The sequence below is a fragment of the Gordionus sp. m RMFG-2023 genome, chromosome 1, assembly GCF_954871325.1.
Source record: "Gordionus sp. m RMFG-2023 chromosome 1, tfGorSpeb1-WG-v2, whole genome shotgun sequence".
In the NCBI taxonomy this organism is placed as follows: domain Eukaryota; kingdom Metazoa; phylum Nematomorpha; class Gordioida; order Chordodea; family Parachordodidae; genus Gordionus; species Gordionus sp. m RMFG-2023.
The window spans coordinates 44,606,521-44,620,404 of record NC_088775.1 but is presented as its reverse complement, the minus strand read 5'-3'; the positions used below and the strand labels follow the sequence as shown (position 1 = coordinate 44,620,404).

Here is a 13,884-nt window from a genome sequence, read left to right as displayed (position 1 = left end):
ACGATTTAAATTCTGAGTTAATTAAATCTTTGATGTCTAGACTCAATGGATAAATAAAAAAAACGTAATATATATAGTTTTTTAAACACGGTTGAACAGAGTAATATGGACCTAACCTCACTTTTAATATTATAATATAATATGAAAAATTCCAAGATATATATTAATGATAACATATAATATGTCGTATGGAATTCATTTCCTCTCGTTTTCAAATCATTTACCAAGGCAAACTTTAAAATTTTAAAATCTTATTTGATAGGAAAATATAGTCGAATATGTATATAGAATTTCAGACATTTTGTCGCGAACGTTTTTTTAAATAATCATAATTTATATCAATTCTAATAGATATATATTTCATATAAATTAAAATCCGCCTCACATTTTTAATATCTATATCTAATTTCCCCCCAATGTCAAATAAGGCTCTTATATCTCCCCTCTATAGTCATCTATTTCTTTTTTCAACAAATGTTTTGTAAATCAATTAACAGTTCCAGGCAAAATTATCTGAAATTGCCGGTGTGGGTACTCACATATCCTGGAATACATTTCCAGCAAAGTCAGATTTTTTTAAAATTTAAAAATCGCTTATAATAAATGATATAAAGTTGAAAAACTCCGAATCCCCATGGTTTATATATCCTAATACGAAATATAAAATAATAATAAAGTCCAACGTATAAATTAATTTTTTCATTTAAAATTTTATAAAGAAAAGGTTGCCGTGACAGATTAGGCATTTTTATTTATTTCATTATATTCTATCTCCCTTCAATTTCTTTCAATCTTTGATTACTTTCTCATTCGCACTCATTCCTTATTATTTTATCAGTTTAAATTTTAAAATAAAAACCTAACCTTTTTAATTTGGTGTTCCTTGTCGGCCTTTAGAGAATCTATATCGGTGTTTTTAGCGTCAAGAATATTATTGACTCTGGCCAATTCCTGAATTAGACTATTTTCCTAGATGGTAAAAATATAAATATATAAGTAAGAGGCATGCAGAAGTATCACATTTATGGGCTTGACACTGCTTTGTAATTTTTGGGACCAGTCTGGGTAAGGAAAATTATTTTAAGGCTTGGTGCAATTTAATATTGAGATTGTCACTTAAAATGACTTCCTAAAATCTAAAGTCACCTTCACCATTGAGCTGTATGTTTCAAGCAAGAGAAAACATAAATTTATTTTAATAGTTTCCTCGAACTTTAAAAAATATAACTAAATTAAAATAAGAAAAAAAATGGAAGTGCAAAAGGATACGAGATAAGAAAAATATTCCATGTCAAATGATCAAGAAAATCAAGATTTTAGGCTAACCTCTTTCAATTTCAACATAAGTTGTAGACTGGTTATATATGTTCATATTAGATCATAAACAAAATTTTAGCGCATATATTAACGGAGATAATCGGGGTTAAATGTCCAAACATAGTCTTTTTTTTAAGCTTTTTATTGATGTTAAATAACTAGTTTTTAATTTAGAAATTAAATAAGATCGAATAGTGAATCTAATATTAATAGCTAAGTCAATAATTGATAATTATGGCGAAAACATCAAAATTATTATTTTTTAAAAATATGGGTTATCTTAGGGTAAATAGAAAGATGAAATTAATATTTCGAAATGAATATGATTATCCAATTTTTAAATTTTTTACGAAATATTATCCGTTTATATTTTTTTTAATAATTTCTTCAACAATTAGCATAACTGGATATTTATTTTAAAAAGTATTGTAATTTTTATACTTTAAAAAATAGATGGCGCTATATATATAATAGTTTTAATATGATAAAGATTATTTCTTTATTGTCTCATGTAATATATCATATATCGATTATGCAATTTCGTAAATCTCATTCCCCTGGGATATTTGTAGGATATAAATTTTCAATAATTTTTTAATATTTAAATGTAAAGTCAGAATAATTAAAAAAATTCGACTAGCACACGAATAAAAAAGTAGGGTTAAATGAGTATAATAAAATTATCAAAGGAAAAATCAAAATTAAAGACCCAGTCTAAAATTCTTTTATGAAATTGACATTTTCTTAAATTAATAAAAAAAAAACCAAGATCAACAAAATTGAAGTTATTTCGAAGATAGAAATATTTTTAAGCATTAGAAATAACAAAATATTTACCTTATAAAATTTTAGGTATCAAATGAATTTGAGCATTCTCTATAAAATCTTTTTTAAAATAATCTTCTATGATTAAAGTCTTTCAATTTTGAGCAAATGTTAAACACTGAAAAAATTAATAAAAATAAGCCAGTTGCTTTTATCTTTTCTTAAAATTATAAAAAATAAACCAATTAGCAAAATTAATTAGCGAAATCTTATGTGCTCAATTTAATAAAATAAATCGTAAAAACACTAATCAATAAATCGCAGTTGTTAAAATTCCTAATTGATTTCTATAATTTTTCTTCATAAATTATAAAAAAAAATACTAAATTCATTTTTTTAACATTTTTTTATCAAAATTTTTAAAAAACTATTTTTTTTAATATTTTTACTTGCATTTAAAAATAGTGTTGCAATTCACGGAATAAATCAAAACATAAAAATTTTAAAAGAATCTACGTCCTCTACTACCTTGGAAGCTTAATATAAATAGTCATTTATATTTTCAACAAAAAATATGTAATTCGTGCCGCTACCAGTAAGTAAAATTGGTCCAGACATTACCGGCGAATTTATATCTCCAATATCTATAATCAGGAGGCCTTTGATCTATTAATGAAACATTACACAATATTGGAGAATCACCAATTAAAAGAAAATGTTTAATGGAGAAAAAATATACTAAAAATAAAATTCAAAAGATTAAAAAAGCAATAAAGAGTAAGGTTCTAGAAATATCTGATTCCGAGAATAATAGTCTAATTAAAGATGAAGTTATATTAAAAGATAACTTTGATAAATTATCAAAAAATAAACAATATCAAATTCTTATAATTTTGCCTCAAAGATGGATTGTCAATATAATTCAAAAGGAATTCAGCGTAACATAGTACATGGCAAGAAAATCCAAAATGGTGGCAAAAGAAACTGGAATTCTCTCATTCCCAAAACATAAGGCAGGAAAGATACTAAACGAGAATAACATTTAAAATTGTCAAGGATATAGTTATGATGAAATAAGCTGACTCATGGCTAGAATAAAAGGTTATGTATCTGTTAAAGGCGAGAAAGAACCAGTCCAAAAAAAGACAAATATTAAATAATCTTAAAGAAACATTCAAGAGGTTTAAGGAATACCCAGATTTATATCAAATAGATTCTCTAAATTTGGCAAACTTAGACTAAATAACTGTATTTCAGTTGGAGCAAGCAAAATTACTGTATATTCTTATAACTATCTTTTGGTGCAAATTTTTTGTAAACCCTCTCAGTCAAAATGTTATTTAACAACTTGTGATCAATGTCTTGGCATAGAATCTCTAAGGACCCATTATACCATCAAAGAAATCGAATAGAATGTCACGTTTAAATAATGGATTATGGTGGATAGAGCAAATATTGAAAGAGTTATAAAGTCCGTTGAAATGGTGGTTAGGATGTATAATCAAATCCAATTTTTACACCCTCGTGGACCTTCAGTCTCATTTAAATTTCCCCTGATAGATGGTATTCTAGTTTTGCCCAAATCTCATATTATCTTGCTAGTCAATTCTTTTACTCCCACAGGTTGAATAAATATATATAATATTTCCTGAAGAAATATCACCAGCTAGTCAGGCTTTGTATTCTTTAGATAAAGTAGGATTTAATTAATTTATAAACTATCTCTTATGCAAAATCTGTGAAGATTTCAAAAATTTCATGATTTGTATTATATAAATATATAAAATACATTGTAATCGATTTAGCATGATATATAATAAAATATTTTTAAGCGATAAAAAAAATGAATTTTATAATATTAAAACGATTATATATAGGGCCATCTATTTTTAAAAGTATAAAAATCGCAATATTTTTTAAAATAAATATCCAGTCATAATAATCGTTGAGGAAATTATTTAAAAAAATAGTAAATGGATAATATTTTTTAAAAAATTAAAAATTAGATATCATATTTTGAAAGATTAATTTCAAATTTTCTACTGACCATAAGATAACCATATTTTAAAATAAATTCATTTTGATTTTATCGCCATTATTATCAATTATTGACTTAGATTAATAATAGATTTAAAATTCGATCTTATTTAGTTTTAAATTAAAAATTGGTTATTTAACTTCACTAAAAGCAAAAAAAGTCTATTTCTGGACCTTTAACCCCGATTATCTCTGTTAATATAGTTGCTAATGCGCTAATTTTGTTTATGATTTAAAGCGAACATATATAACCAGCCTAAAATTTTATATCGAAATCGAAAGGGGCTGGAGGTGGTTGATTTGACATGGAATCAGCTTACGATAAAAATAGGGATGGGACCGGTGGAACGAGAAACTCAACCATACGATGGTCATAAACGACTTTACACTTTGTGTAGAAACCGGTCAGGTAGCTACGGTTGAATATTGGTAGCATGACAGGTAAAGTTGACAAGATAGTGGATGCGCTAAACAGAAGGAGGGTAGATATATGGTGTGTCCAAGAAACAAGATAGATGGGAAAGGCCAAGTATGACTGAGGATACTATTTCGTGAAAAGATTGAATTATGGGTATTAGTAGTCAAATTGGTCGTTGGTAAAAGAATATTGAATATGATCTCAGCGTATACCCCTCAAGTCGGCAGAAACAACGAAGAGAAAGTTATATTTTGGGATAAACTGTTAAAAATGATATCAGGCGTGCCTAATGGGGAGGCAATTATGATCAGCGGCGATTTTAATGATCATGTTGATGAACAGGTTAAAGGATATGAAGAAGTTCATGGAGGTTTTAGCTTTGGGATGAGAAACATAGAAGGAAGGATGCCGAACAAAGGTGGTTATGGAAATGATAAATGCAGCGGACAAACTTGGAGTGGAATGTATGAGAGACCGATCTTATATGAAGGAAGTTTCGCGGACTGGAGAAGAAGCGTAGTTAACCGATTTTTAAGGGAAAAGGTGATCCGTTAGATTGTGGTTCATATCGGCCAATTAAACTCCTTGAGCATGGAATAGAAATTTTCGAGAGAATTTTGAGAAAGAAAATCAGAGATCAAGTAAAAGTGATGATATATAATTTGGTTTTAGGAAAAGGAATTTTGGATGCGATTTTCGTGGTAAGATAAATGCAAGAAAGGAATCAAGCGAAGAAAAAGACAATTTATTAAGCTTTTGCAGACTTGGAGAAGACGTTTGACAGGGTTCCGCGTGAAGTTAAGTGGGCTGATAAAATTAGGTGTAGAGGACTGGTTGATTTTGGTAGAGATGGCAATTATGAGGATACCCGAACAGTTGTTAGGATTCATGGTGGAAATAGCGAAAGCTTTGAAACAAAAGTGTGGCTATATCAAGGATCAGTATTGAGCCCATTAATATTTATCATAGTAATATAGGTGGTAACGAGAGAGGTTCATGAAGGACTGCCTTGAAAACTTTAATATGCTGACGATCTTGTACTGCTGGTAATAAATGAAGTAGAATTAATGGATAAGATAATCATATGGAAGACGGTATGGAAGCAAAAGGTTTAAAAGTAAACGAAGGAAAGATTAAGGTGATGATTGGAGTGAAAATAAGGAAAAAACAGGCATTGACCATGTGATGTGTGTGGGAAAGGTGTTGCTAGGAAATAAATCCAATGCACCAGCTGTGAGAAATTGGTGCATAAAAGATGTAGTGGTGAAAAGAGAGTTTAATAAAAGCAAGCGAGGCTTTTACCTGTACAACATGCGTGAAAGGGGTTCATGATAATGATAACGTAAAAAAGGGTGGCAAATATGGGTAATGGAGCTACTCTTGAAAAAGTGAAAAAGATCTGTCATTCGTGTGACACGTTAAACGCAGATGGAGGTTGATTCAGCTGTTGTTGCAAGGGTAAGATACGCATGGAAGAAGTTTAGAGAGATGTCTTCTATTCTAACAGATAAAAACGTATCTCTGAAGCTGAAAGGGAAAGTTTATAAGCTGTATGAGAAACTGTATAATCTACTGTGACGAAACGTTGGTAATTGGCGCATAAAACCAAAATAGAAAAAACGGAGATGAGAATGGCCAGATGGATATGTGGGGTGTTTATGGGATAGAGAAAAACAAGAAACGAATTGCTGGAAAGAACTGGTATAGAAGCAATTGGAGTTGTGATGAGAAAAAACAGACTGAGATGGTTTGGGCACATTGAACAAAAAAAAGATAATTGGGTTAAGAGATGCACTTCGGAATTAATGATCAAGACCTCGAGGAAGACCAACGAAGACGTGGATGAAAGGGATTATGGTTGACATGAAAACAAAGGGTCTCACAATTTGACGCCCATGATCGCAAAAAGTAAAAGGGATCAGAAGGAAAATTGGCTTACTCGGGTAAACCCGGGAAACCGCCAATAAACGATAAAGAAAGAATAAAAAATATATAAATCATCATCAAGGGTCATAACATAAGTTTTCTAAAATAAAAAAACCTTGTTGTCCAAAGCCTGTATATTGCGTCTATTGGCGATCTTGACAGAGGTGTGATGATTCCTTAAATTAAGATATTTCTGTTTCCAGCTGTTGGACTCGTTTTCTTTGGCTAAAATGCGTTTCATTTTCAAAAGAAGGAATCTTAATAATCTTCCTACAGGCGTATAACAATATACGATACTTTTAATTTATAGATACTAATAACCGATACCAAATTATAATAGTCTCGGTGCATCTCTGTCACCCTTCTTTATTCGCCTTTCCATCTGCATCTTCTTACTAATCAACTTTCTTTTTATTATATTTTATAATTTCCCCTCCTTTATATTTATTTATTAAAAACCTTTTAGAACGGTTTTATGATTCGCCTCGACTCGTGTCAACATTTCAGCGTGACTAGATTTAACACAATCTATTTCGTTTTTTTTAGCGTTCTCGTTGTCTTTCAACTGTTTATTTTCGTTTTAAAAAAAAAGTTTAGTAATATTAATATAAAAACTGAAATCGCGAAATATTTCCAAGAGATCAAATTATATTCGTGATAAGCAAGTCTCGCCCAATAAACTATAGAGATCTATTTCATTCATTTAAGATAAAAATAAAAGACCCAGTTCTTATTAGGGCCAGGTCAAATTTGCGCGGTAGATTTTATTGAATTGAAAACTAGTCAAAATTGAGCATATGTTTTTCCAGGCTCTTCAAATTAGATATGGATTATTTTTATTGTGTATAGTAAATGTTTTGTTTAAAAAAAAACTTGTGTTTCTAAAGAGTCTATAATGAGCTTGCATCCGTGAGATCTTTGAAGAACGTAGTGATTGAGTTTTCTGGAATTGTTTGACCTATCACCTGTTTCTAAATTTCAAAATAACTTTTACAAAATATAATTATATAAAATGCACAAATTTGTGTATTTTGGCTCTAAGCCTTCTTAGAAAAGTGAAATAAGACCAGACACGAGGAACCGAACATATTTTATTTTTTTCAAAAATTATTTACAAAAAAGAAATTCTACCCGAAATACTATATATTATCTTAACTTGGAAACATTTTGGGACCTGGAAGATCAAAAGAGCCAAAACACCTGAATCGTAACGTTAAGATTAGGCTAAAAATGGTAAAAAAGTAAATATTCATGAAATTTTTTTTATGTGAACGATAACTTTTCAAGATATTTCGTGATTTTAATAAAATGACCACTATGTAAGGCCGAGGTGGTCAACTTAGGATTTTACGTTGGGAATGCATATAGTGAACATTAATAATCAATATGGTTATAGTATAATTGGATAGATTAAATGGGAACGAATTGACCTTTTGACCACACTATAGTCAAATGAATATTTTATTACTATTTATTTCGGAATTTAGAGCATAGATAACGGTTCGACACGATTTAGCTTTCAGGCCATTCGTTTTAAGTTCGCTTAGATTTGGAAATGTTTCGATCTGAAATAAAACATATTAAGTTGAGCGGCTGAAAAGAAATAGTACATCAGGAAAGTTATGTATCCTCAAATTCTGCAAACAAAATTTGCCTAAATTATACAAGTGTGAGATTTTTACTAAAAATCTAGAATGAGACATTTTTATAATTGTATGTAAGTATGAATTCACTAACAAACAAATTTTTTATACTCTTACTAATTGAACGAGATCGGGATTTCGGAAATGAGGATCTTTTAGTTCTGGTTTAGGTGGGGTGGCAAAACTGAGTTTATTTGGGCCAAGGATTCGGGAATTCTCTCCTTTATTTTTAGGCACTTTAGGGCACATTTCTAGTTTAGGGCTAGGTGAATTGGGTTTAAGTGATGCACCGGTTTTCGATGGGCAGTCCTTTTTGAGAGTATTGCATAGGAGAGGCTTGGTCTTTATCTAAACCAAAAAAACATCTTTTAAAAATATTTACATTTAAATTTTTAGTATGGCATTTCTTTCTTTTTCTTCCTAGTCATTATTAATTGTTTCGTTCTTATAGTGATGCATTGCACTTATTTCCTTTTTTATTTTTATAATTCTTTCCTACTTTATTTTTAGAGGGATTATTTAAATCGTTGACCATACTGGCGGCCAAGGAAAACATTAGTGGCCCGTAACGGCTGTTGTGTTTGGGAACGAAGGGTACACAAGCAGAAATCGATTTATCCCTCTGCCTCATCACTTCCGTCATTTCTTTGATCGATATTTCCCTAGAAAATTTCAAGTTCAGCAGTTTCCTATAGGTTAAGAGGCACCTGACTTGTTGGTTGTTATTTTTTGATTGTATGCAGCTTAATTTCAAGGTTTTTGATTAAGTCTAACATCTTGAAAAGTATAATTTTTTAAATTTATAATACAATCTCAAGAACTGTTTTATTTTTTATTTCTTTCATTCGTTTGTTATCATTTAATCATGCATTTTTATTCCTTCTTTCATTATTTTAAGATTAAAAATTTTAAAATATGATTGATGTACCAATTAAAACGACCTTGTTTACTTCAAAAATAAAATTTCATTTGTGGGGTGGGGGATATGTTTATAAAATTAAACTCAATTATTAATGATTTAAAATAATCAATAATTATTATTTCGAAGGAATGGAATTATTTTCAATCATACATGGCGCTTAGAGAGAATAAAATGATGGATAAAATACGGTTAATAGTAAAAAAATTTAAATATCGAGCAATCTAAAAATAAATCTATCATAAAAATGTCTATAATCCAAATGCTCTACAGAAATAACATTTAAGAAAACTTAAGGAATATTAAAAAATCAATCAATTTGTCAGTGTCACCCATATACAGTTATGTGTTGTATTATAATTTTATTTAACATATCGCAAGAGATTAACATAAATTAAATGAAATTACACAATGGGAAGTAAAAAAATTTCCATAAAAATAAGAATTGACAACTTGAAATATTTTAATAAATAATAACTAATTTAAAATATCAAAAAAAATTGGCAAACATATAAGAAACCTGAAAAAACCAAGCATATAAATTTTTTTACTAATATTATATTTACATTTCCTGTTTTTCTTTTTTATTGTTATTCATTTGCGCAATAAATATTAGATATGTAAAAACTGTTTTATAAGCTTTAGTGAGCCATGGTAGACTTTATAATTACATGTCAATATCGGGAAAATTTTAGCGCGAATGCTTTACCGTAATGTAGGTTAGCATGAAAAGTAAATTCGGCGAATGCATTACAACGATTTAACATCGCGAAACTAATACCGCAAATGTTTTTGCGCGAATATACTACCGCGAATACATTTTCACGAAAATATTAGAGCGATATTCGCATTCACGGTAATGCATTCGCGAAAATTCATTTGGCGTTAATATGTTTGCTCTAGTGCATTCGCGGGAATACATTCGATGTAGTGCATTCGCGAAATTTTCACGGTAATGCATTCGCTTTAATGAATTCGCAATACTGTTTTAGCGGTAATTCGCTAAAATATCTTTTCAGGGTAACCCACATTCGCGGTAATCAACATTGTAATGCATTTGCGATAATACATTTCGCGGAAAATGTTTCGCGTTATTGACGTGTACTGCTTTATATGAAATATTTAAGCGCGCAGATTAATATTCTCGAATTTGGGGATAATCAGATTGAAAATTTTCGGGAATTCTTTTTATATAGGCAGTCGATCGAAGTGTAAACAAGAGATCTGCAATAGCCCAAAAAGGCTTCGAGCCTGTTTTTCAAAAAATATTGGATCGGGCGACTAATATTTTAAAAAAAATTCGGGCCGGGTCGTGCCTGGCTTAAATTTTTGAATATAATATCATTCAATTTTGTGAAATTCAAGAAATAAGGCGCCAATATTTTTATTTGTAAAATATTATCTTTAATTGCAAAAATATATTACATTTTTATATATTTAAATAAATTCGAGCCGGGTCAAGCCAGGCTTTTGGGATAAATATAATAAAATTCTTTCGAGAACGGTCGGACAAATATTTTTTGAAAAAGATTTCGGGCCGGGTTTAAAAAAGTAAGCCCGATGCAGATTACTAGTGTAAATAAGTCAAAAGATTCTAACAATATTTGTACAAATCCTATAAAAATGGAAAAAAGACACTGAAAGATTAAAAAAGTTACCCAATATTTGTTCTATATTTAAGAAATTGTTGGAGACGTAAATAGGTCACATCATATAACTTATTACACGTATTATAAAAATGTAAATATATCATGTTTGGAATCAATTTATTTAATCTAAATAATAAACTCAAAAATAAATATATTCGCAGTTTTTTAAAAAATAAATATAATATAGGTTAATTTGAAAGTTTAATGATTTTTATTTTATTTTTTTCAATCAAAAATTTACGAGAACAATTATATTTTTGTTGAAAACGTTGATATTAAATAGAACATTGTTCCTGATAAAAGAATTTATAATGGAAGTCATAAAAATGGTAGACAAATAAGAATGCTAACATAAATGTTTATGGAGTGTTTTATCATTAGTTAATGTTAATATATAAAAAATATTTCATTTTTTCCCCGATATTTTGCAGTAAGTTATTTTTTTTAAAAAAATGAGGAAATCTGGTAGGGTTATTGACGTAGCCAAGTTTTGTTAAGCATCAATACTTTGAGTAAATGGAATGTGTCAAGGAAAATTAATAATATATCCTTCCATTGGCGTAAGCAGCGGGGACCAAAGCCATAAAATGCAGATGCCGGATATACTTTAAATATTATTGTTTATATTCATTTATATTTTATTAAATTTATTCATATCTCGTTCTTTTTAAATTTTTATATTATTACCTTTTCATTTACTAATTTATTTTATCAATTAATTTCATTTTCAAGTTTTCCTTGGCGTAATATTTATCTATTATTTCTAAATTTCCCGGTATTATATTTTTTCACCATTTTCAAATTTCTAGTCATGGATATTATACTTTTTTTTAAAAACACTGAAGATAGTGAAAATCATACCAAAATAAAAAAAAAGTATAGTATAATAATTTAATTAAATTTTAATTTTAAAATATTTTTAGCAATTAAAAAACCTACCATAATAGCAAATAATGAAAGAATTGTTAAAAGAATAATTGATAGTCGGGATATAGAGCTATCTAAATGTTAGTTATTCTAAAAATACATTTGGGCAGTTTTATAATAACTTAGCTGGTATTATTTAATAAATGATAATTTTAGATATTTAATTTAATAAAAGAATGAGATTGCAACAATGTGCAGCAATAATTTTTTTTTAAATAATTTTAAATTACATCAATATTTAGACATAAACTTAAAACTAAAATCTTTATACAAAATTAGAGTACAATGATCATCCATATGATTTAGCTAATTTTTTAGATAAAGATAATATTAGTCTAGAAGAAAGACATATACTTCTTAAAAAGGTATATATTAAAGATACCTATGATAAATATTTTATTTAATAATAGATTTATATTCCACCCCTCAATTTTCAATATCCCCAAACTTTATGTGCTAATCGAAAGATAAAATTTCAAAATAGCTATTTTACTAGATGGTTAGGCTAGCATACTCCATCCGAGACAGTGGAGCTTATTGCAAGATATGTGTCCTGTTTGGATCACGATATGCTGGCAGAAATCTAGTTAAGCTTAACAGTCTTGTTAAGACTCCTTTCAACAAATACAAAGATGCGGGGGAAATTTTTGACAATCATCAGAAAACAAATTATCACAAAAGCTGTGAGATGATTTCGTCAAAAGAATCAATTCAAAAGGGGGATATGATTCCCATTTCATCATTTATTGATAAAAACAGGGTTAAAATCGCAAAAGAAAAAAGATGTAAGATAAAACTAACTATTGAGGCTATTTTATATTGTGGCTTGCAAGGCCTAGCACTACGTAGCCACAAGGATTCAGGAAGCTTAAATTTTAATAATGCCTTTTAAAATTTAAAGCATTAGGAGATCCTGTATTAATGGAGAGCCTCATTAGTGGCAATAAAAATGCTACTTATCTTAGCCCTAAGATACAAAATGAGATAATTGATATTTGCAACAATATCATTTTAGAAAAATTGATTGCTGAAATCAATTCCGCCCCATGCTTCTCAATTTTGGCAGATGAGACCAGACATTGCTGGCATTGAGCAGATGTCATTGTGTGCGCGATTTGTAGATACTCATAATAACATTATCACGGAAATGTTTCTACAATTTATTCCTGTTTCAAGCATGACTAGGTCTGCTTTAGCTTATGTAATATTTGAGAATCTTAAAAAATTAAAAGTAATAATTAATCAATATCGGATTCATGTTCTTTACCATTGATATCAAATTGCTTAGGTATAATTTTAATTAAATTTTTTATATTTATATCAGGTAAAATATCTAGCATCTATGAGATGTTTAGATACCCCAAGTGTCATGAACAGAATTATATCTGAAACTCCTTGCCCAACAAGGAGAAAAAAATTGCAAAAAGCTTGTCCAACAAGATGGAGTCTTCGAGCAGTAACAGCTTTTATGGAGTTAGAAGAGCCGATTATTAATGCTCTTACAGAAATATCACAATGGTCTGAAAGAGATATTTATTCAGAAGCAAGCAAGTTACTGGATTCAATACTTATAACAATTTTTTTTTTCGCATTAGAATGTATTAATAAATTATTTAATTATACAACTATTTTATGTAATACTTTTCAAAAACCTGATATTGATTTGATTGAGATGATGAGAATAGCAGAGACAATTTTATTAAAACTCAAGGAAATTAGAGCTAATGCTGATGAAAATTTAATATTTTATATGTTATTGTTGAATCAAAAGCAGATATACGAGTTCAATATTTGTCTCCCTCGACTTGCAGCAAGGCAAGCTTATCGTCCAAATATTAATATAGGGTCAATATAAGAATATTATAAAATAAATGTCTTTATACCTCTTTTGGATACATTTATAACCCAAGTAAATGAACGGTTTTTAATTCATCAAGCTGCACTTACCAATCTGCAGATATTACTTCCGCAAAAGCCCTCTGAACCTTTTTCAGATGGTGATAGAAAAAAATAAAATATTTGGCAGATCTTTATCATGAAGACGTTAATGTATCTCATGATGCTTTATTAGCTGAATGACAACTATGGTTGATATAGTCCCAAAAAATGCTATGGATGCTTTGCATCATTTCCAACATCTTTTAGATTATTTTCCCAATATATTGAAATTATTATATATATTAGCAACTCTTCCCATTAGTATTGCAACTAATGAGAGAACATTCTCTTCTTTAAGAAAATTAAAAACGTACCTAAGAAGTACAACTTCTGAAAGTAGATTGA

The 13,884-nt window shown here is 28.9% G+C and overlaps 1 protein-coding gene across 5 annotated transcripts in view; it reads right to left on the bottom strand.

Annotated features, from left to right (window-relative positions):
* LOC135931492 (myosin heavy chain, striated muscle-like) overlaps nt 1–13,884 on the bottom strand; it is a 43,191-nt gene that overhangs the window by 17,617 nt on the left and 11,690 nt on the right. For 4 of the 5 annotated variants that reach the window (XM_065468636.1, XM_065468639.1, XM_065468640.1 and 1 more), the window contains exons 2-8: nt 8,606–8,882; nt 8,224–8,454; nt 7,932–8,028; nt 7,337–7,434; nt 6,923–7,028; nt 6,579–6,733; nt 865–969 (exon numbers count right to left, since the gene is read on the bottom strand). In XM_065468636.1, the coding sequence (XP_065324708.1) occupies nt 865–969; nt 6,579–6,733; nt 6,923–7,028; nt 7,337–7,434; nt 7,932–8,028; nt 8,224–8,454; nt 8,606–8,749 (936 nt within the window). In that variant the 5' untranslated portion in view covers nt 8,750–8,882. The remainder of the gene's footprint in view (nt 1–864; nt 970–6,578; nt 6,734–6,922; nt 7,029–7,336; nt 7,435–7,931; nt 8,029–8,223; nt 8,455–8,605; nt 8,883–13,884) is intronic. The other variant, XM_065468638.1, reaches the window with a different exon arrangement.